The sequence below is a fragment of the Cetorhinus maximus genome, chromosome 15, assembly GCF_964194155.1.
Source record: "Cetorhinus maximus chromosome 15, sCetMax3.hap1.1, whole genome shotgun sequence".
Lineage (NCBI taxonomy): Eukaryota > Metazoa > Chordata > Chondrichthyes > Lamniformes > Cetorhinidae > Cetorhinus > Cetorhinus maximus.
Genome location: NC_135893.1, coordinates 38,071,472 through 38,093,401, shown reverse-complemented (window position 1 = coordinate 38,093,401; position 21,930 = coordinate 38,071,472). Strand labels below are relative to the sequence as shown.

Sequence of the window (21,930 nt, the reverse complement as noted above, 5' to 3'; positions counted from 1 at the left end):
GTTAGTTAGTTATTGTTAAGTTAGTCAGTGTGGAATAACCCTCTTGTCTTGTAATTAAAACTAAAAGGAGAGACTCACCATCCATACATTTTGGCCCTTGTTTGCCCAGGTGGCATCGGCAGTTATATCCAAGGCCATCTGGTTTGTTCACACAAGTTGCATCTGATCCACAGGCCTCTGCAGACCCAAACCACAAACAGGCGTCATCAACTTCATCATAGAACACTGACATTGCTAGACTTTTCTAAACAGAGAAGTTTATCCCGTTTGCCCTTCCTTAGTTTCCACAAATTAGATCACTGTAGAACTCTTCAGGCCAGAGGCCCGACAGCGGCCTTGCTTGTAAGACCTCTGCCAACACTTGGATAAATAGCCAGTGGAATCTCTTCATCATCTTCTCATAATGACACTGCTTAGAACAGGAGCTCATTCCATGAAGAATAAAGAAGACCGGTCTATACCACTCTAGCAGTAGGGTCCTAGTCTCTACGATTCTTATTGGATAGCATTCTTCAGTTGTGAAACAAAGGGATCACTAACCATCTTGAATAATTTTCTTTGTAGTTACTAAATCTTTGCCCAGCACAGCTACCTCCCTGACCCAACAATCTTGGAAGAGAAAGAATACTTATTTTCTCAGAAGTTCTTTGATCTTTTCAAGTTTACTGTTTTTACTACAACTCTGTCTTCGAAGACAACTGGTTGACCACTTGGAGACACTGTGATGGTACAGGCACGTTTAAAAGAACTTGCATTGATGTGGCATTTTCACATCCTCATAGCTGCGCAAAGCACTTCACAATTAATTATTTTCAAAATGCAGTTACTGCTGTTCTGTAGTACATGCACCAGCCAATGTGTATACAACAAGGCTCCACAAACAGCAAGGTGATAAATAATTAGTTAATCTAGGAACACAGGAACAGGAGAAGGCCATTTAACCCTTTGAGCCTGCTCCACCCATTCAATAAGATCATGGCTGATCTGGTTGCGGTCTCAGCTCCACTTTCCTGTCTGCCCTCCATAACCCTTGACTCCCTTGCATAACAAAATCTGTCCAACTTTACCTTGAATAAATTCAGTGAGCCAGCTTCTGCTACTTTCTGGGGAAGAGAATTTCACACACCAATGACTCTTTTGGAAAAAAAAAAATTCTCTTCATTTGTCTTCAAAGGGAGACCTCTTATTTTTAAACGATGTCCCTGGATTTTAGTCTCCCCTACAAGAGGAAATATCCTCCAGGTACCCACCCTATCAAGTCCCATCAGGATCTTATATGTTTCAAGAAGGACACCTTTAATCTACTTCAATTGTGTTGGTTGAGGGATAAATGTTGACCAGGGCATCAGAAGAAAAGCCCTGCTGCTTTATAACCTAATCAGACACACAGGACTTAGTTTAATCTCCCATGCAAAAAAAACAGCTCTTCGGGCAATTCAGCACTCCCTTCGTATTGCACTAGAGTTTCAACCCAGAGTGGGGCTTGAACCCACACCTCTGACTTAGGGGTAAGTGCTACCAGTTTGCTGAGCAGACACTCTGAGACCAAAACCTCTCGTCCACCTAATGGAGAAGACATTGTGTACAGTCTTTCCCCAGCTGTTCAATAACAATTATTTTGAAAGCGAGGTGAAATCAGGGTCAGTATTATGTTTGCCCTCCTGACAGTCAAAACCAGGTGAAACTACCTGAGTATTATCTTTTACGTTCATTGGCGCCAGCTGCAGTTCTAAATACACATTTACCTGGGTGACAGTGCAAAGCCAGTGAATGTTCACAGTTGCTCCCAGTATATCCCCTCCTACACTGACACGCATAGCTGCTAGTCTCAGAGTCGACACATTGACCTCCATTCTGAAAAACATCAAAGTTGCTGCATTAATAAATCATAAATCCTCAATAATGACATCAGCCTATAACAATGATTAACCGATTGTAGTGACATTATCCATTAATGTTCCTTATCATTGTAAAATGTTAACTAGAAAATTGACAGGACTGTCACAGTGCTGTATTCTAAGCACAGCTGCACATATCTCTGGAATTTAACAATTGCAGCAAGTCAGGCTTAACATCAAAATGATTGCAAGTGTGCAAAATTATGTGTGCATTTAACTTTCTTTGCTATGCACCCTGATGAATGATTTGAGACCAATAAACAAGGATGTTTAACTGAAGTGATTTAAAAGAGCCTCATATCTTGCACCACTAAATGACAGCTGATCAGATTGAAATCAAGCAACGAACTTGGGGGTCAGGACTGTACATTCTGCAATACACAAGGTGTCACAGTTGTGTGGGATAGGCAGGATGGATCGAAGGATCTCTATGTGTCCATCATTGCTCGTATATTCACTTCCCTTTGCAAAGTCAGAAACACCACAATCTGGAGCGGTAGGAACTAGTTTACTGGGAGAGAGGTAATTCCCTAAAAACATCCTTTCACTCCACGAAGATTTATCTTAGTTGACGAAGGCCTTGAAACATACAGAATCGATTGTATTTGTGTTTTTTTCTGAACTGGAGAAACTTTGTGTTTTTGAGCCTTGAAATGAAGCCCCCACAGTGATCTTGCAGAGGTGTGTAAGTTGAATGGGACAGGTTAATCCAAAACATTACTTTCAATTGAAAGAGTAGGACAAGGGAATAAGGGTTGAAACTAGCGGAATTAATCACTTGAAATGGACCTTCAGATTCACTGATGGAGGCAAAAACTCTAGAATCGTTTAAGAGATAATTTGATTTAGTGCTGGGGGAAAGGAGGGGTGCAGACTGTGAAATCTCTCTGAATGGATGAATTAAGATGGCTGGTTTCCCTGAATTGATCGGCTGAATGGCCTTCTCATCGACAAGTCCCTTGCGATTTTTCTGAGACATTTTGTTAGCTGGTGCAGACCCTGGCTGGAGTAAAACTGATTTTTTTCAGGGATTATGTAGTAATAAAAATAAACCTGCTTTACTTTCTAACCAATTGGAATCTCTTCTACATCACCTGTGTCTATTTCATGTTCCACAACGTCTTATGAGTATTAACCCTCAATGATTCCCTTCAATTTTAGAGATCATTAACTCAAAATAAAGATGCTGTCCACAATGTGCACATTTCCTGATTCAATGACTTGTTACATCAATTGACTAAGTTGTAATACATATGATCTCCCTTCCCTGTGGAAACATCCATCAACCAAAAGTCCAACCTTTTAATGATACTTGGGTTAACTACAAAGGCCAATAATCAACCTGGCATCTGGAACTAACAGAAAGATCTACTCTGTAACCAGGAAGGCCATGTTCTCTTCTGGATTCCACATGAAGTTATTGTATGTGCTCATGAATTCATGCCATGTACACATGGCTCATCCCTTCCCCTCATGACATTAAAGCAATTACCCTGATATCATCATTAACTCCAGAAGAATGGGTTTATTCAACTCCTATTTAGAGTAGAAATTTAGAGTAGAAATACCAATTGGTGCAAATATACAACTAATGTAAGTTCATTTTGCAACCAAATTATAAGGCATAATGGGCCTTGTAATATTTCAAGATCTTAGCAAAGTGCTCCTTTGCTGATGCAGCACTCTTTAACCCCATGGGTGTGTGTCTGGTAATAACATTATGCTCCCATTATTTTCCAGAAGATTTCCTATCTTAACTAAGCTGATGGAGGTGGTGCTGAAAGAGGCCTAGTTGTTTCTCATCACTTGGGAAGCCAATAATGAGAGGATAGTTGACTCCACGTCAGGCTTGCAGACTTCCTATTAGAGGACTGCACTGGGGGATCTTAAAGGAAGTTACTTATCCCCTACTTCAGCCAGGAAATGAAATGTTGGATGGAAAGCTTGTTCAAAAAAGGGATATGAAAATGCAGCAACAAACTCCCTGATGCTGTGAAAATAATTTTTCACTTGACAATCAATCACTGTACCCTCATCTAAACAGCCCTGTTGATGTCTTGTACCTTGCAAGGGTTGTCTTTGCAGGTTGGGCAGTTGGATATTCCTCTCGCTTTTAGTCCTGGAGCTGAGAAGATCACCTCATCACCTTGAATTATGAGCTGACGGATACAGCCTAGTCAGAGAGAAGAGTGAGTCAGCTGAAATATTGACATTGTATTATTTGTTCTGCAAACATAAGCATTAATGTTTACTAAGAGGTTTCTTTTCCACAATTGATAATAGAATTCAAAGACATATTTTCCTCTACTAAAAGCAACATGACGGTCAATGGGAGCTCTGTGAATGGTTCTAGCACAATAGCTATCTGACATCACACACACAACCCTTTGGCATTATAAAACACTGTGGCTCCTGCTGATGCAAAATGGCCACTGAGACCAGTTATAAAAACGGAAAGGGCCGGAAATACTTAACAGGTCAGACAGCAGCTGAGGAGACAGAAGCAGAGTCAATGTTTCAGGTTGATGGCCTTTCACCAGATGTTGGAGAATGGACAGTTTCTAAGAAAGTGCACAGTCAGGGGAGATGGGAGAGGGCGGTAAGTTTGGAGAAATGGAATGAGGAAAGAATGAATGATAGGGGCAGGTTCATGATAGGGTGGACGGCAGGAAGGGTTCACTGACACAAGGGAAAATAATGCTACCTGTCCAGAGGAATGCCCTCCACCAGCAGCTTCTGCCTTCATTTCAGACTTGAGGATTTGGTTTTGCTGTAATTGGTTGTGGCATTCTCAAAGCTCGGGGAGGTGAGGGCAGTGCTGCAGTGAGCCAGAGACCGCCAATCGGGGAACAGCTGGACTGGCACAAACCACCAGTCATGGAGCAACATTGATGCATACTGGCAGGCAGGTCACCTGACCCTCCCTCACTCAACACCCCAACCCCCCGCCCTGCCCCGCCAACGATGAGGAACAGAAACAAAAAGGGAAATGCAGTATTACTGTGAAAGACGGTTTGGGGGAGGGGGGTGGATGGTGGGGTGGGGAAGGAGCACGATAGTTTGTCCACTACCAATTTCGAAAAATAAAAATTAAAATTTTGTAGCATTCAATCGTGCCCCAGTGGATGTTGTGCTAAAATTAAAATAAAACCAAGGTGACTGTGAGTCTAACCGACAAATGGGTTCAGACAAAAATATAAAGCTTGCAGCCAATTGCGCCAATTATATTTTAGCGGAAGCAAAATACCGCGGATGCTGGAAATCTTAGATAATAAGAGAAAATGCTAGAAAAACTCAGCAGGTCTGGCAGCATCTGTGGAGAGAGAAACAGAGTTAACGTTTCCAGTTCATATGACTTCTTCGAGAGAGACAGAGTGCGAAAGGGGGGGAGTGAGAAACAGAGTGGGGGAAGGGGGCAAAATGAGAGAGACAGAGTGGAGAAATGGGGAAAGTGAGAGAGAAGATTGGGGAAAGGGGGGAGAGTGGGAGAAACAGAGTGAGAAAGGGGGGAGAGTGAGAGAGACAGAGTAGAAAGGGGGAGAGTGAGAGAGTGAGAAAGGGGAGAGTGAGAGAGACAGAGTGAGAAAGGGGAGAATGAGAGAGACAGAGTGAGAAAAGGGGGAGAGTGAGAGAGAGTAGAAAGGGGGAGAGTGAGAGACACAGAGCGAGAAAGGGGGAGAGTGAGAGAGACAGTGAGAAAGGGGGAGAGTGAGAGAGACAGAGCGAGAAATGGGGGAAGGGGGGAGAGAGAGAGATAGGGTGGCCACCTGCTGCTTGTGGACATTGAATGAATCAGTTGGGTTTTTTACGACAATTCTGTAGTTTCATGGTCACCATTACTAAGAGTAGCTTTTTATTGCAGATTTAATTCATTCATTGAATTTAAATCCCCCAGCTACAATGGTGGGATTTAAACTCATAACTCTGGATTACGAATTTACAAATATGTAAACCAAAGGAATGAAAATTGTGAAAACTATTTAAGACCAAAGGGACAGTGATTTGCCCTTATCTCCCCAAGGTGTAGTGATTAATTATAGCTTCAACATCACAACACCTACTGTTTTAGGTCTTTGAAGCAATAATTAATTATAGGTAGACTTTGGGAGGTGGAAACTGGTAGTGGAGGGAAGCCAGTCTTTATATTGTTGCCATGGTTACCTCTCGGCCTTTGCTAGTGTCGACTAATGGGGTGCAGGACAGCTGTTTCCTGATGATTGGAAGGAGCTCACATACAAAACCTGATCTGGAGGAGCGAGCTTGGCAACTTCAACTCACTAAACTCTGAATGGGAGTCATGCCACCTCGGAACATACTGTGCTGCGCTAGATGTAAAACTTGAATGCGAAAGCAGCTGCCAACAATGGTCCTTGGGGATCTTTTAACAGTCGACTTAAAACTCTGTATAGTCATTTTCTGAACAGCTTTCTCACCCATAAACCCACTGTTGCTTCCAGTGACTTTTGAAATGTTATCAAAATCGGGGTATCCACCGACATACAGCTCTTCATTCAAATCCAGGCCGCGGAAATTTCCCTAAAATGAGAGTAAAATATTTTAATTGGACGAAATAGAAACATGAGGAACGTGAAAAAATGGTTCTTTCTTCTAAAGGAACACCACAGATTACCAGACAATGTGATGGACATCGTTGCAGGGTGGCCGAGTTGTACTATTAATGATAGAGTTGAACTGCAGACACTTCTTGGGTGGAAAGATTAAGGTTGTTTACAAAATACTCAACAGCAACTATACGCGCGCTCTCAACTCCAACTCTACACTGACGCTGAGGCAACCCACGCTACTCTCCTATTGGTTACTACAGATCATGTGATCTCTCCTAACAAGTATTATTCTTAAAGGTACATTAGACACTAAATAAAACCATAATTACTATAGGCATGTTTAAAATAATGAAAGAATGGAATAAGGTAAATCGAGACAGGCTGCTTCCAGTAGTTGCGGGGTCAAAATATGAGTGGCCATAGATATAAGATTGAATGGGAGATTTAGAACAGAGAGAAGGAGAGTCTTCTCCACACCGAGAGTTGTGAGGCGGTGGAATTTATGTCCGGAGTTAGTGACTGAGGCAGAAACTGTGACAACACTGAAAATTAGGTGGATGCAGGAAAACAAGTAGACAGGTTACGGGAACAGGGGAGCAGGGTATTTTCCAGGACCGTCCTGTAATTTGGCCTTTTGCCCCACCTCCTGGGCTGTGAATTTTTCTTCCCCAGGCTAGCTTGGCATTGGACAGCTTTTCGCTGCTGATTGGTTTGCCTTTCAGTGCCCCAATTGGCCATTTGGTCAGAATGCTCTGATTGGTTAATCAGGGATTCCAGGGAAGCGCACCATTTGACCCCACACTTTCATGTGCATGGCAAAATGGAGGTTCCTGTTTAGATTAATTCATTTGGTTTAAAAAAAATTAGCTTTTCCAAAAATGTATAAAAGTCGCTCTGAAAATAATCAGTGACTTTGGTTTGAAGATGAAATGTTTGCAAAAGGATTGGGGGTAATCGTGGTAATCTGGGGTAATTTCTCGCTCCCTCTCTCTCCCTTTCCCAGTCCCTCTCTCTCGCCCTCGTCTCCCTTTCCCAGTCCCTCTCTCTCGCCCTCGTCTCCCTTTCCCACTCCCTCTCTCTCCCTCGTCTCCCTTTCCCACTCCCTCTCTCTCTCTCCAAAACAAAAACAAAAATACCTGGAAAAACTCAGCAGGTCTGGCAGCATCTGCGGAGAGGAACACAGTTAACGTTTCGAGTCCGTACGACTCTTCAACAGAACTAATTTTTAAAAAAAAATTCTCTCTCCCTCCTCTGTCTCCCTTTCACTCTCCGTCTCTCTCTCCCACTGTCTCTCTCTCTTTCTCCTCCCTTTCCAACTGTCTCTCTTTCTCCTCCCTCTCCCAGTCTCTCTCTTTCTCCTCCCTCTCCCAGTCTCTCTCTCTCTTTCTCCTCCCTCTCCCAATCTCTCTCTCTTTCTCCTCCCTCTCCCAATCTCTCTCTTTCTCCTCCCTCTCCCAATCCCTGTCTCTCTTTCTCCTCCCTCTCCCAATCTCTCTCTCTTTCTCCTCCCTCTCCCAATCTCTCTCTCGCTTTCTCCTCCCTCTCCCAATCTCTCTCTCTCTTTCTCCTCCCTCTCCCAATCTCTCTCTCTCTTTCTCCTCCCTCTCCCAATCTCTCTCTCGCTTTCTCCTCCCTCTCCCAATCTCTCTCTCTCTCCTCCCTCTCCCAATCTCTCTTTCTCCTCCCTCTCCCAATCTCTCTTTCTCCTCCCTCTCCCAATCTCTCTCTTTCTCCTCCCTCTCCCAATCTCTCTCTTTCTCCTCCCTCTCCCAATCTCTCTCTCTCTTTCTCCTCCCTCTCCCAATCTCTCTTTCTCCTCCCTCTCCCAATCTCTCTCTCTTTCTCCTCCCTCTCCCAGTCTCTCTCTTTCTCCTCCCTCTCCCAGTCTCTCTCTCTCTTTCTCCTCCCTCTCCCAATCTCTCTCTCTTTCTCCTCCCTCTCCCAATCTCTCTCTTTCTCCTCCCTCTCCCAATCCCTGTCTCTCTTTCTCCTCCCTCTCCCAATCTCTCTCTCTTTCTCCTCCCTCTCCCAATCTCTCTCTCGCTTTCTCCTCCCTCTCCCAATCTCTCTCTCTCTTTCTCCTCCCTCTCCCAATCTCTCTCTCTCTTTCTCCTCCCTCTCCCAATCTCTCTCTCTCTTTCTCCTCCCTCTCCCAATCTCTCTCTCGCTTTCTCCTCCCTCTCCCAATCTCTCTCTCTCTCCTCCCTCTCCCAATCTCTCTTTCTCCTCCCTCTCCCAATCTCTCTTTCTCCTCCCTCTCCCAATCTCTCTCTTTCTCCTCCCTCTCCCAATCTCTCTCTTTCTCCTCCCTCTCCCAATCTCTCTCTCTCTTTCTCCTCCCTCTCCCAATCTCTCTTTCTCCTCCCTCTCCCAATCTCTCTTTCTCCTCCCTCTCCCAATCTCTCTCTCTTTCTCCTCCCTCTCCCAATCTCTCTCTTTCTCCTCCCTCTCCCAATCTCTCTCTCTTTCTCCTCCCTCTCCCAATCTCTCTCTTTCTCCTCCCTCTCCCAATCTCTCTCTCTCCTCCCTCTCCCAATCTCTCTCTCTCTTTCTCTTCCCTTTCCCAATCTCTCTCTCTCTCTTTTCCCTCTCTCTCCTCTCTTTCTGTCCCTCTCTCCTCTCTTTCTGTCCCTCTCTCCTCTCTTTCTGTCCCTCTCTCCTCTCTTCCCCACTTTCTCTCTCTCTCATCTCTAACTCCTATAAAAATAACCTATATAACCTCCAAAAATTTCACTACCCGTGTCACTGCCCGATTTTTTCATAAACATTTTGCCTTCAAATCGAAGACATCGATGTTTCTTTCAGAGTGATTTCCCTACAGTTATGTAAAAGGTGATTTCTTTTTAGCCGAGTGAATTCACCTAAACAGGAACCTCCATTGCACCATGTGCACAAAGTGCGATCAGACTGAGTGCACCCCTGGAATCCCTGATTAACCAGAGCATTCTGACCGAATGACCAATCGGAGTATTCTGACCGAATGGCCAATCAGAGCGTTCTGAACGAATGGCCAATCAGAGCGTTCTGAACGAATGGCCAATCAGAGCGTTCTGAACGAATGGCCAATCAGAGCGTTCTGAAAGGCGAACCAATCGGGACAGTGAAAAGCTGTCCAATGCCAAACTAGTTTGGGAAAGAAAAATTCACTCTCGGGCCGTGCCTTCTCAGGATGTGTTTTGTCCTGGAATTCCTCTGTCATGCCTTTCTGTGTGTTTGTGCATGTGTCTGCTCCAGAAATACTGTGATCTTTGCTTGGGGCTTTTCAGCATGTGTCCAGTGGATGTTGTACTGAGCGGCTTAGGTACCTGCTGTCATGATTCCCCCCACCTACCTCCCAACCCCTCCCCTGCTCACAGAGGTCTGCCAGCCCACCACACTGCCCTCCCAGTGCCCCTTAACTTATTCCCCAAGAATTGGTCACCCTGCAGGGAAGGTAAATGTGATCTGAACTATTTACTCATGTGAATGGTAATTGATAACATCGATTACTTGGGCCGAATGGCCTATTGTTATTTTAATTTATTTCTCTGTGCTTATGTCCTCATTTAAATCAAATTGAATTGCATTTGTTCTGTGGATTTTTGATTGTGCAGAGGTTCAATTCTGCTTCATATTTTAGAGGCATTCAGTGCCAAGGTCAGGAATTTTAGGTCACGCACAAGGCTAATTAAAGTTCCCTCCACTCTGTCCCGACCTCCAAAGAGCACATTGTACTGTACCAGTGGGGCATTTTCCCATTTCCTGTACAGCAGCAATTCTCTGAGGCTGCTGCAATTTAGCACCTAGTTAGAGGCAGCCACACACTGTGAGCACACGCTCACCAGGAACTGGATGGAGACTGCCCAAACACATTTCACACCAGGCCATCAGTCTGAAGTGGATGTGAATGCCTGTCCCAAAGGCGAGATGTCAGTGTCTGAGCCTCCACAGCACACGTGCAGCCCTAGAACAATTTTGTTTCTGAGCTGCGAAATAGTTCCTGAATTCCAACTTCACTGCCAGTCCAGCGACAGCATAATGGCATCCCAATAGACTTTCCGAATCTTAAAACAATGCACTTTCAGCTCATTTTAAATTGTCATTAGTATAATTCCCACTCCTAATTTGAGTAATGAAGTAATACGGGGAGAGAGTAAACACGATGTAGCCTTGATAGAACCACAATGATCAGAAGTGTAGGCTTTTAACAGCAAAAGTTCCAATAATTTAGAAAGATTGAATCACTTCATTTGCTCCGGGGCAAAGCTATTACGGGATGTTATGTGAAGAAATGGAAGACAATTTCGGGGAAAGGAAAATTCCAAACCGAAGGCTGCACTTCAAACATTTGTAACCAGATACTTGTCACATTGCATGTGCTAATGTTCACCCGAGTGCGAGGGATTGGCCATGGCTCAGTGGTAGCACTCTCACCTCTGACTCAGATAGTTGTCGGTCAGAGTCTCACTCCAGACCCAAGCGCATCAGACCAGTGCAGTACTGAGGAAGAGCTGCACTGTCAGGCATGCTGTCTTCCGAATGAGCTGTTTGATCTTTCACATGAATCTGAAAGGGCCTAAGAGCAGGGGAGTTCTCCTGGTGTCCCGGTCAACATTTACACCTCAACTAACACTTAAATTCTGATTATCTAGTCATTATCACATTGCTGTTTGTGGGAGCTTGCTGCGAGAAAATTGATTGCCACGTTTCCTGCATTAAAACAGTGACTACACTTCAAAAGTACTTCACTGGCCACAAAGCACTCTAGAATTTCCTTAGGTTGTGGAAGGTACTATTTAAATCTTTCTTTCCTGAGGAGGAAAGGAAGAATGTGCATTTATATAGCACCTCAACACACCCTCAGAACATGGAGAAGTGACTTCACTTTTAATTAATTACTTTTGAAGTGCAGTCGCTCTTGTCATATACGTAAAATAGAGAAAATAACCAGTTAATCTGTTTTTAGTGGTGCTGGTTAAAGGAGACATGTTGGTCAAGGCACCAGGAGAGTTCATAGTTATTCTTTGAACATTACCTGAATAAGCAGATGGTACAATATCTCTTCTGAAACACTGGAATAACTCAGCGCTCCCGCACTGCTCCGAAGTGTCACTTTAGATTATGTAATCCTGGAGTGGGACTTGGACCCACAACCTTCTGACTCAAGAGGCGGGTTACCTGAGCCAGGTTGGCTCTTTTGAAGAACTCCAAGTGCCCAACAGGCAGTGCAAACATCCACAATACAAACATTGACACAAAGCAGTCAGGCACTCAAAACTCACCCTCAACATCTGAAATACTGATCACACTATTACTGTTTCTCTTACCTGAGAACTCCCGTTGACAGGCAGGTCGTTGTCTACAAACAGTGAGCCCTGAGTCAAGTTCCGATATAGAACCACAGTGTGGTACTCCCCCAGAGAAATGGGGTTAGGGTGGCGAATGGTGGCCATGCCAGAACCCACATTGAACCTTTGGAAGGAAGCAAGTGCATTAATGTTACATATCAGGAAACTGTGCGGGAATGTAATTATCAGTGAGTGTGAATGGGTGCAAAGAGTGTATGAAATTATTAACAAGGTATGCTGTAAGACTCCTTTAAGGTAATCCTGCAATGGACATGCATAGCTGCTCTTTCATGATTTAGTCCCACCTCTTTGCTGCAGTTTCTTTATGTAATATATTAGAATTGGAAGGCACCATTGTACAAAAATGCTCATGTAACAGTATTTTGGAGGGTTTGTTATACACTGGAGTCTGTGAAAGGTGTTGGCAAGACTCCTGCCGGATAATATATTGATAATGAGACCATCTGCTGGATTCAAATCAAACTTCAACATTTGGGGTCAAGCAACACCAGAAGGCAGTGCCGATAGGTCCATGTGGCAGAAAATGACCCTTTAGCCAATGCAATGCTTGTATCTTAGTGCAGATGACTTGTTGATCAGCACGAGCTTGGTGTACCAATCTGCATGGTCACCCAATGAGGGAAGCCTGCATAAACTCTGAAAAACTTCGTTATAAACTATAGAAACAAAGATGGAACGAAAGTTTGGTTCATCACAGCCCTCCTTGGTGGAAGGAAAGAAATAAGGATGTAACCCTGAAACTCTAGTCTCCCCTGATAGAGGGGAGAGATGGACAGGTAGAGATGGGAAGGTAGTTTATTCGTATTAGTGAAGATAACTTTATTTCTGGATGATCAGATAGTGTCATTGTTTTTTTTCTTTATTCTTTCATGGGATGTGGGCATCACTGGCAAAGCCAGCATTTCTTCCCTTCAACTGAGTTGTCTTGCTAGGCCATTACAGAGGCTGTTAAAGAGCCACATGTAGGCCAGACCAGATAAGGATGGCAGATTTCCTTCCCTAAAGGACATTAGCGAACTAGATGGGTCTTTATGACAATCGATGATAGTTTCATTGTCACCATTACTGAGATTTATGATTTATGAACTGAATTTAAATTCCACCAGCCGCCATGGTGGGATTTGAACCCATGTTCCCCAGAGCATTAGCCTGGACCTCAGGATTACTAGTTCAATGACATTACCACGACATCACCATCTCCCCCTATAGGTTTGGTTTGCTCCAGGATTGATGGGTGTGTGTGTTTACTATTCTTGTAAACCTGTTCATTATCTTACCCAAGATTTTAAACATCCAATGTTCTATACACGTAACTGAACCAAAGCACTATCATTACCTGAATTCAGGGCGACCTCCCACTAACGCAAATGAGATGAAATCTGCTCCAGTTGTTTGTTTCTGGCCATTGTATATAATCATACCTGAAACACAGAGAATGAGAGCGGGGTCAACGTAAGGAGTATCACTGCCGATGGAATTGTACAGATGCATTGCTTCAATGCAATGTACAGACGAGGTTTATGAGGGCTTTCCAGGACTGGGAAATTACAGCTATGATGGAAGATTGGATAGGCTGGAGCTGTTCTTGGAACAGAGGTGACTGAAGGGAGATTTGATTGAAGTGTACACAAGGTTATGAGATGCCTGGATAGAGTGAATGTCTATTTTCCTTAGCAGGGAGGCCAGTGACTAGGGGGTCATAGATTTAAAGTGATTGGTAGAAAGATTAGAGAGGAGATGAGGAAAAACTTTTTCACCCAGAGGGTGGTAGGAGTTTAAACTCACTGCCTGAAAGGATGGTAGAGGCAGAAACCGTCAACTCATTTCAAAGGTGTCTGGATATGCACCTGAAGTTCCGGAACGTCCAGGGCTATGGACAAAATGCTGGAAAATGGGATTAGGCTGGGTGGCTTGTTTTATTGCCGGCACAGACATGATGGGCGGAGCCGCCTCCTGTGTGCTGCAAATATTTCTACATTCTCTAAACTTTCTAAATATTTGAAAAGGAGGAATGTGAAAGGATGTGGGGAGAGGGCACGGCAGAGGCAGTATGTAAATTGCTCCTTAGGAGATGGGCCTAACCTCATTACAGCCTTAGTTCAAACAAAACAGCTGAACTCCTGAGGTGAGGTGAGAGTGACTGCCCTTGATATCAAGGCAGAATTTGACCGAGTGTAGCATCAAGGAGCCCTAGCAAAACTGGAGTCAGTGGGAATCAGGGGGAAAACACTTGGCTAGTCATACCTAGCACAAAGGTAGATGGTTGTGATTGTTGGATGTCAATCATCTCAGCTCCAGGACATCACTGCATGAGTTCCTCAGGGTTGTGTCCTAGGCCCAACCATCTTCAGCTGCTTCATCAGTGACGTTCCCTCCATCATAAGGTCAGGAGTGGGGATGTTCACTGATGATTGCGCAATGTTCAGCACCATTCATGACTCCTCAGATACTGAAGCAGTCCATGTCCAAATGCAGCAAGACATGGACAATACCCAGGCTTGGGCTGACAAGTGGCAAGTAAAATTTGTGCCACCCAAGTGTCAGGCAATGACCATCTTCAACAAGAGAGAATCCAACCATCGCCCCTTGATATTCAATGGCATTACCATCACTGAATCCCCCACTATCAACATCCTGGGGTTACCATTGACCAGAAACTGAACTGGATGAGCCATATAAATACTGTGGCGACAAGAGAAGGTCAGAGGCTAGGAATCCTACGGTGAGTAACTCACCTCCTGACTCCCCAAAGCCTGTCCACCTTCTGCAAGACACAAGTCAGGAGTGTGATGGAATACTCTCCACTTGCTTGGATGAGTGCAGCTCCAACAATACTCAAGAAGCTTGACACCATCCAGGACAAAGCAGCCTGCTTGATTGGCACCCCATCCACAAACATTCACTCCCTCCACCACCAATGCACAGTAACAGCAGTGTGTACCATCTACAAGGTGCACTGCAGGAATTCACCGAGGCTCATCAGACAGCACCTTCCAAACCCACGATCATTACCATCTAGAAGGGCAGGGGCAGCAGATGCATGGGAATACCATCACCTGGAATTTCCCCTCCAATCCACTCATCATCCTGACTTGAAAATATATCGCCATTCCTTCACCGTCGCTGGGTCAAAATTTTGGAACTCTCTCCCTAACAGCACTGTGGATGTGCCTACATCACATGGACTGCAGCGGTTCAAGAAGGCAGCTCACCATCACCTTCTCAAGGGCAATTAGGGATGGGCAATAAATGCTGGCATAGCCAGCGATGCCCACATCCTGTGAATGAATAAAAAAAATTGCTTTCTTCTGTGCTGTAACGATTCTGTGCTTCGGGTTCATTGTTAAGGATTGTAATTTTTGCATTCTGAGATCAATTATAGAGGTGCGATTGGGCAGGGAACCAGAACAGGTTACACTACCAAGTTCTGCGGCATGTGTCCGCTCCCCTACATTTCACTTATGTCTCGATCTCAGCCATGTTGCTATGGAGTGGAGGCTGACCACGTGTCCATCAAGAAAAGCAGATGGAGTTGGAGCTGGAATGCCGTGTACAGTTTTGGCCTCCATACCTAAGGAAGGATATACTTGCATTGGAGGCGGTACAGCGAAGGATCACTAGATTGGTTCCTGGGATGAGGGGGTTGGCCGATGAGGAGGGGCTGAGTAAATTGCACCTATACTCTCTGGAGTTTAGAAGAATGAGGCGTGATCTCATTGAAACAAACAGGATTCTGAAGGGGCTTGACAAGGGGTTATTCCCCCTGATTTGGCAATCAAAAACATGGGGGTCACAGCCTCAGGATAAGGGATCAATCAATTAAGACTGGGATGAGGAGAAATTACTTCAAAGGGTGATTAAATCTTTGGAATTCTCTACCCCAGAAGTTTGTGGATGCCCCATCATTAAATATATTTAAAACTGAGGTCGGCAGATATTTGGTCTCTCAGGAAATCAAAGGATTTGGGGATTGTGCAACGAGGGGGAGTTGAAGCCCAGGATCAGTCATAATCTTATTGAATGGGAGAGCAGGCTCGACAGTCCCTATGGTCTACTCCTGCTCCTATTTCTTACAACCTTATGAGCTGAAGCAAGAGATCAGCCACCTTTTAGCCTGAATGCAGGAGCTCAGCTGACTGGCTCTGTAAGCTAGGGAGACACAATAGTGCTAAGCGGAGGAGAGAAAGAAACCCCAAACCAAATGCTGAAGAGGTTGCCTGGCAACACATTGAAGCCTATCAGAGACCAAAGTGGTTTAATTCAGCCCAAGCCAGTCAGGCTGAAGTAATTAATGCTCTTCAATAATTAATTGTTTTGCTTTCAACAAATAGGGCTGGATGAGATGAACCTTGTATTATTGCCTCAGCTGCTCAGTGGGAAGTGCTACACTGGACAGTAGTTTGGTAACAAAATCCTCTTTTCGCAGAGCAATACAATTATGGAATTTAGTCATCTGATAAAGTAAAAAACAAAGGCATAAACATATTCAGAAGATCAGCTGAGGCTAAATACAAAATAGCTTTGTGCCCAAGACATTATAGGCAACACAGAGGCAGGCAATGGGTTTAGAAGCATTAACATGGGCTTTTGAGTAGAGCAGCAGAATGTGTAATAAATTCAAACCAATCCTCGGTATCCACATGAAAGTCACCCCATCTTGTAACTGGTTTAAATCGGAACTTTAAAAGCACAAACATTATTTTCCCCAAAAAACTCCTTACTTGGATTAATATATTCACTAAACCTGATCCGCCTCCTTTTCAATCTTTGTATGAACGCCTACTCGAGCAATTAGCAATTTAATTTCAGATTACGTAATTAGAATACTAAAATGCACTTTTCTCCAGTATTTGGAGTATTCCAGTATTCATTCATGGGATGTGTCGCTGGCCAGGCCAGCATTTATTACCCATCTCTAATTCAGAGGGCATTTAAAAGTCAATTTATAGGCCAGACCCCAGGTAAGGATCGCAGACTTCCTTCCCTAAAGGACATTAGTGAACAATCAACAATGGTTTCATGGTCATCAATGGGCTTTTAATTCCAGATTTTTATTGAATTCAAATTCCACCATCTGCCATGGCAGGATTTGAACCCAGGTCCTCAGATCATTACCCTGGGTGTCTGGATTACTAGTAATCTCTGGATTATCTCAGTGACAATACCATTATGCCATCACCTCCCCTGGCATTAGGCGACTTATTACATTTAATGTACTGCAGAAATGAAAAATTATCCAACTTCTTGTTCCCTCATTTAACTTTCATACATAAACATGTACATGACAATATCATTTCTCTATAATTTAATAGCCAGCCAGCTTTGAAAAGAGCAATGCCTGAAACGTTAATACAGTGTTTTGTAAAGGCATGCAGATTACTTCAAGTAGCTTTCTTGCAGATAGCAGCAACGGAAAACTTTTTCATTATCAAACCAACAAATGGTTTTAGCATTAGTAGGGTAAATGACAACTGTACCCAATGACTTCCTGTCAGTCAGGCACTGACAATACATAACCCAATCATTCCAGATTCCAGTTTGCTACTAAGGGTTGGATTTGACTAGGGTTTTGTTTCCAAATTAAACACCTGCCACTGCTGTTAAGTAGCCTTGGCTCTAGTTACACAAACAATGAATCAAACGTATTGGTGCAGGAAGAGACTTCTGGCTTGATATTGGATGTTGAATGACACAAAGGTCCAAACGAAGCAAAATTTGGTTATTCTAGGCTTCAGAAGAATTGTGACTGGTTGACATTGTATGGCAGTATTAAGACCTTTTTCCTTCTCCACTTGTCACACATGATTTCATGTGGTCAAGAGTGACCATCTGCTCCATTCAGCTGATGGGGTCAAATGATCAGGGGGTGTCTGCTCGTCATTTAGAGTAATATTGGTTAGTTGGGGAAATTGATGGGATTGAAGGCCGATAAATCCCTGGGGCCTGATAATCTGCATCCCAGAGTACTTAAGGAAGTGGCCCTAGAGACAGTGAATGCAATGGTGGTCATCTTCCGAGATTCTATAGACTCTGGAACAGTTCCTACAGATTGGAGGGTAGCTAATGTAACCCCACTATTTAAAAAGGGAGGCAGAGACAAAACAGAGAATTATAGACCAGTCAGCCTGACGTCGGTAGTGGGGAAAATTCTAGAGTCCATTATAAAAGATTTAATAGCTGTGCACGTGGAAAACAGTGGCAGAATCGGACAGAGTCAGCATGGATTTATGAAAGGGAAATCATGCTTGATAAATCTACTGAAATTTTTCGAGGTTGTAACTAGTAGAGTTGATGAGGGGGAGCCAGTGGATGTGGTTTATTTGGACTTTCAGAAGGCTTTCGACAAAGTCCCACATTAGAGATTGGCGTCTAAAATTAAAGCGTATGGGATTGAGGGTAGTGTATTGAGATGGATAGAAAACTGGTTGGAAGACAGGAAACAAAGAGTAGGAATAAATGGGTCTTTTTTTGAATGGTAGGCAGTGACTAGTGGGGTACCGCAGGGATCGGTGCTGGGACCCCAGCTATTCACAATATATATTAATGATTTAGATGACGGAATTAAATGTAATATCTCCAAATTTGCAGATAACACAAAGTTGGGTGGGAGGGTGAGCTGTGAGGAGGATGCAGAGATGCTTCAGTGTGATTTGGACAAGCTGAGTGAATGGGCAAATGCATGGCAGATGCAGTATAATGTGGATAAATGTGAGGTTATCCACTTTGGTAGAAAAAATAGGAAGGCAGATTATCTGAATGGCTATAAATTGAGAGGGGGGAATGTGCAACGAGACCTGGGTGTCCTTGTACACCAGTCGCTGAAGGTAAGCAGGCAGGTGCAGCAGGTGGTAAAGAAGGCAAATGGTATGTTGGCCTTCATAGCCAGAGGATTCGAGTACAGGAACAGGGATGTCCTGCTGCAATTGTGCAGGGCCTTGGTGAGACCTGCAGTTTTGGTCTCCTTATCTGAAGAAGGATGTACTTGCTATAGAGGGAGTGCTGCGAAGGTTTACCCTACTGATTCCTGGGATGGCGGAGCTGACATATGAGGAGAGATTGAGTCGATTAGGATTATATTCACTGGAGTTCAGAAGAATGAAGGGGGGATCTCATAGAAACCTATAAAATTCTAACAGGACTAGAGAGGGTAGATGCAGGAAGGATGTTCCCGATGATGGGGGACTCCAGAACCAGGGGTCACAGTCTGAGGATATGGGGTAGACCATTTAGGACTGAGATGAGGAGAAATTTCTTCACCCAGAGAGTGGTGAGCCTGTGAAATTCGTTACCACAGAAAGTAGTTGAGACCAAAACATTGCATGTTTTCAAGGAGTTAGATATAGCTCTTGGGGTGAAAGGGATCAAATGGTATGGGGAGAAATCGGGAGCAGGCTATTGAGTTGGATGATCAGCCATGATCATAATGAATGGCGGAGCAGGCTCGAAGGGCCAAATGGCCTACTCCTGCTCCTAGTTTCTATGTTAATCTTCTAGGATCCTAATGCCTAATTTGTTTCAGTTGAATGGCCAGCCAATGGTCAGAAAGATTTAAATGCTGGACCTATATTCACAAGGTGCAAGATAACTGCAAGGGAGGGAGACCAGTCAGCCCATCTCAGCTGAGCCATCCAAAAACACATGGCCATCCTCATCACATTATCAAACTCTATTCTCAATGAGTCTCAAGTTATGCCCAGGAGACCACACCCGTTGCATGTGTCAGTCACTCTTGACGTGAAGAATCTTTCTACTTTAAATTGGCATTTAAAGTAGGCCTCCTTGTCCTAGTATCTCTGCTTATCTCTAGTGTGAAGTGTCCTAAATGTTTTAATGGGATCTACAGTACAAGCAGATTACCGAAGGGAAATTTGGATTGATAGAGATCGTCACACATTTTCACTTCTAAGAATGTGGCCATTTTTTTCTGGCGCTACTTGTTCATTGTATTCAGGATAGCATGACTGCTGAGACAGTCAGGGAGGTGAAGTCCAATGGTTAATGAACGAGAAGGGCATTACAAATAAATTCATATCAGTCAAAATCAACCCAAAACTGTTTAGTTCTAAAAACTTACTGCCTTTCCATTCACAACACAAGCCATAGCTACATTGATGGGTGAAATAATCAATTTAAATATTTTAATTAGAATCCAAGAACATTAATAGATCAAAAATTCATATAAGCATCTCGTAAGGCATTTATGGTCTCTGTTAAACCAACGAAAGCCTTTCTTTATACCGTCATCATAGAATCATACAACACTGGAGGCCATTCAGCCCATTGACCCGCGCTGGCTCTTTGAAAGAATCAATCAATTAGTCCCACTTACCTGAAATATATGGCAGCTTTGGTAACAAATGTTAGCGCTCTGTTATGCCCCATATCATATTAGGAACAGGGGAAGGCCATTCAGCCTTGAGCCTGTTCCATCATTCAATTAGATCATTGTATTGCATTCTTATTCACGTTGCATTTGATAACAAATTAAACTGATATAAAGGTAGCAAATCTGCATAATAAGGCAAAGGTCCAAGGCTTAAAGCAGTTGATGGTCTGTTTTTTTTTAGTAGTTTTATAATGAAGCTCAGCACAATCCAAACATAAAGCACAGTTTTTGCCAATAACAGCTAGTGGAATTTGTGGAGATGCACAACAAACTCACCAGAGTACAGTAAGAGAGCTTGGATATAGAGATGGGGAAAAGAACACAAAGAAACACAAACAAAAAGTGAGAAAAACTGAACATAGGAACAAACAACAGACTATAGACTTACAGAGTGACATATCAATATGAAAAGTTTTTGTACAGGTTAAGGTTGAGAGGCAAGACTTTACAAATGTATTTACAATTTGAACAGTACTGTTCACTTTACAAAGTACCAAAAATGAAGATAACCCTGTCTGTCCTGTTGGAAGGAAGGATTGAATACATATACATATATATATACATATATATATCATGTGACATCTCAACTTGGCTGTAAGAGCCTGTGAGTTAACACATGTGCAACATGAGTTAGACCATCAGAGCCCATTGTGAAATCAGGATCGTCCCCGACTGCCCCTCCATTTTGGTTGATATCTAAAGAGTAAGTGCCGATGACACCATTGAGCGAGCTGGTTGGGAAGAATCTTAGTTCTGAGACTGTAGGAATTTAATCAGCACTCATCATCTAAAACAAAATCAGCAACTGATGGAGCAAATCAAAACAACCACGTATATCAAACATGTTTAACTATTTATTTTCTCACAGGATCTCCTGTTGATCAGGTCCCCACAGTAATATTCTTACTGGAGGATATGGACTGTAACTGAGCTACACTCACATAGAAGGTGCAAAGATTGGCCGTTGGGCTATTTTGGTGTCAAGTGAGGAGAGGGTTAGATTCTATGTCATTTCTCCAGCTTCCACCCGCTAACACGCACTTCACACATGAAGGTTGCTTGGGTGAGTCACTGAATGGCTTTTTTACTTGAGCATAATTCAGAGCTTTTATGAGAATCACAGAGGGTAGGAATTCTTACCATCAGCTGCATCTGGGCGGAATGTTATCCTGATTTCAAACTCATGGTAGGCATCCTTTATGGTGGGCAGAGCAATGTAGGAGATGGGGTCCTGTGTGAAATATGGGATCTTACGTTCTGTAAAGACAAGAAAATGTACAAAGGTTTATTGAAGTAATAAAAAAGCCCCTCTTGAGCTTTTAACATTTAAAGTGGTTCAGCAGTAGCCTCATGGCCCCCAAGTCAAAAGGGCTTTGGTTCAAATCTCACTTTATATAATTTAGGCTGACACTTCAGTGAATTACTGAGGGAGTGCGGCACTGTCAGATGTGCAGGCTTTCAAATGAGACATTAAACCGAGGCCCTGCAAGCTCTCACAGGTGGACATCAAAGATCCCATGGCACTACTTCAAAGAAGAGCAAGGGAGTTATATCTGGTTGCCCTGGCCAATAATGTTTAGAGGAACTTGGATGTACTCTTAGGAAGGCAAATGGCATGTTGGCATTTAGTGCAAGGGGTCTTGAGTCCAAGAATAAGGAAGTCTTGCTACAATTGCATAGGACTTTGGTGAAATCGCACCTGGAGCCCTCTAACCTGTTTTGGTCTCCATATA

At 43.5% G+C, this 21,930-nt stretch overlaps 1 protein-coding gene across 1 annotated transcript in view; it reads right to left on the bottom strand.

Moving 5' to 3' along the window:
* The window catches only part of hspg2 (heparan sulfate proteoglycan 2), a 524,258-nt gene that overhangs the window by 47,957 nt on the left and 454,371 nt on the right, over positions 1 to 21,930 (bottom strand). The window contains exons 75-81 of the mRNA XM_078558280.1: positions 21,338 to 21,454; positions 13,148 to 13,232; positions 11,770 to 11,914; positions 6,332 to 6,434; positions 3,962 to 4,071; positions 1,746 to 1,854; positions 79 to 177 (exon numbers count right to left, since the gene is read on the bottom strand). Coding sequence (XP_078414406.1) covers positions 79 to 177; positions 1,746 to 1,854; positions 3,962 to 4,071; positions 6,332 to 6,434; positions 11,770 to 11,914; positions 13,148 to 13,232; positions 21,338 to 21,454 — 768 coding nt within the window. The remainder of the gene's footprint in view (positions 1 to 78; positions 178 to 1,745; positions 1,855 to 3,961; positions 4,072 to 6,331; positions 6,435 to 11,769; positions 11,915 to 13,147; positions 13,233 to 21,337; positions 21,455 to 21,930) is intronic.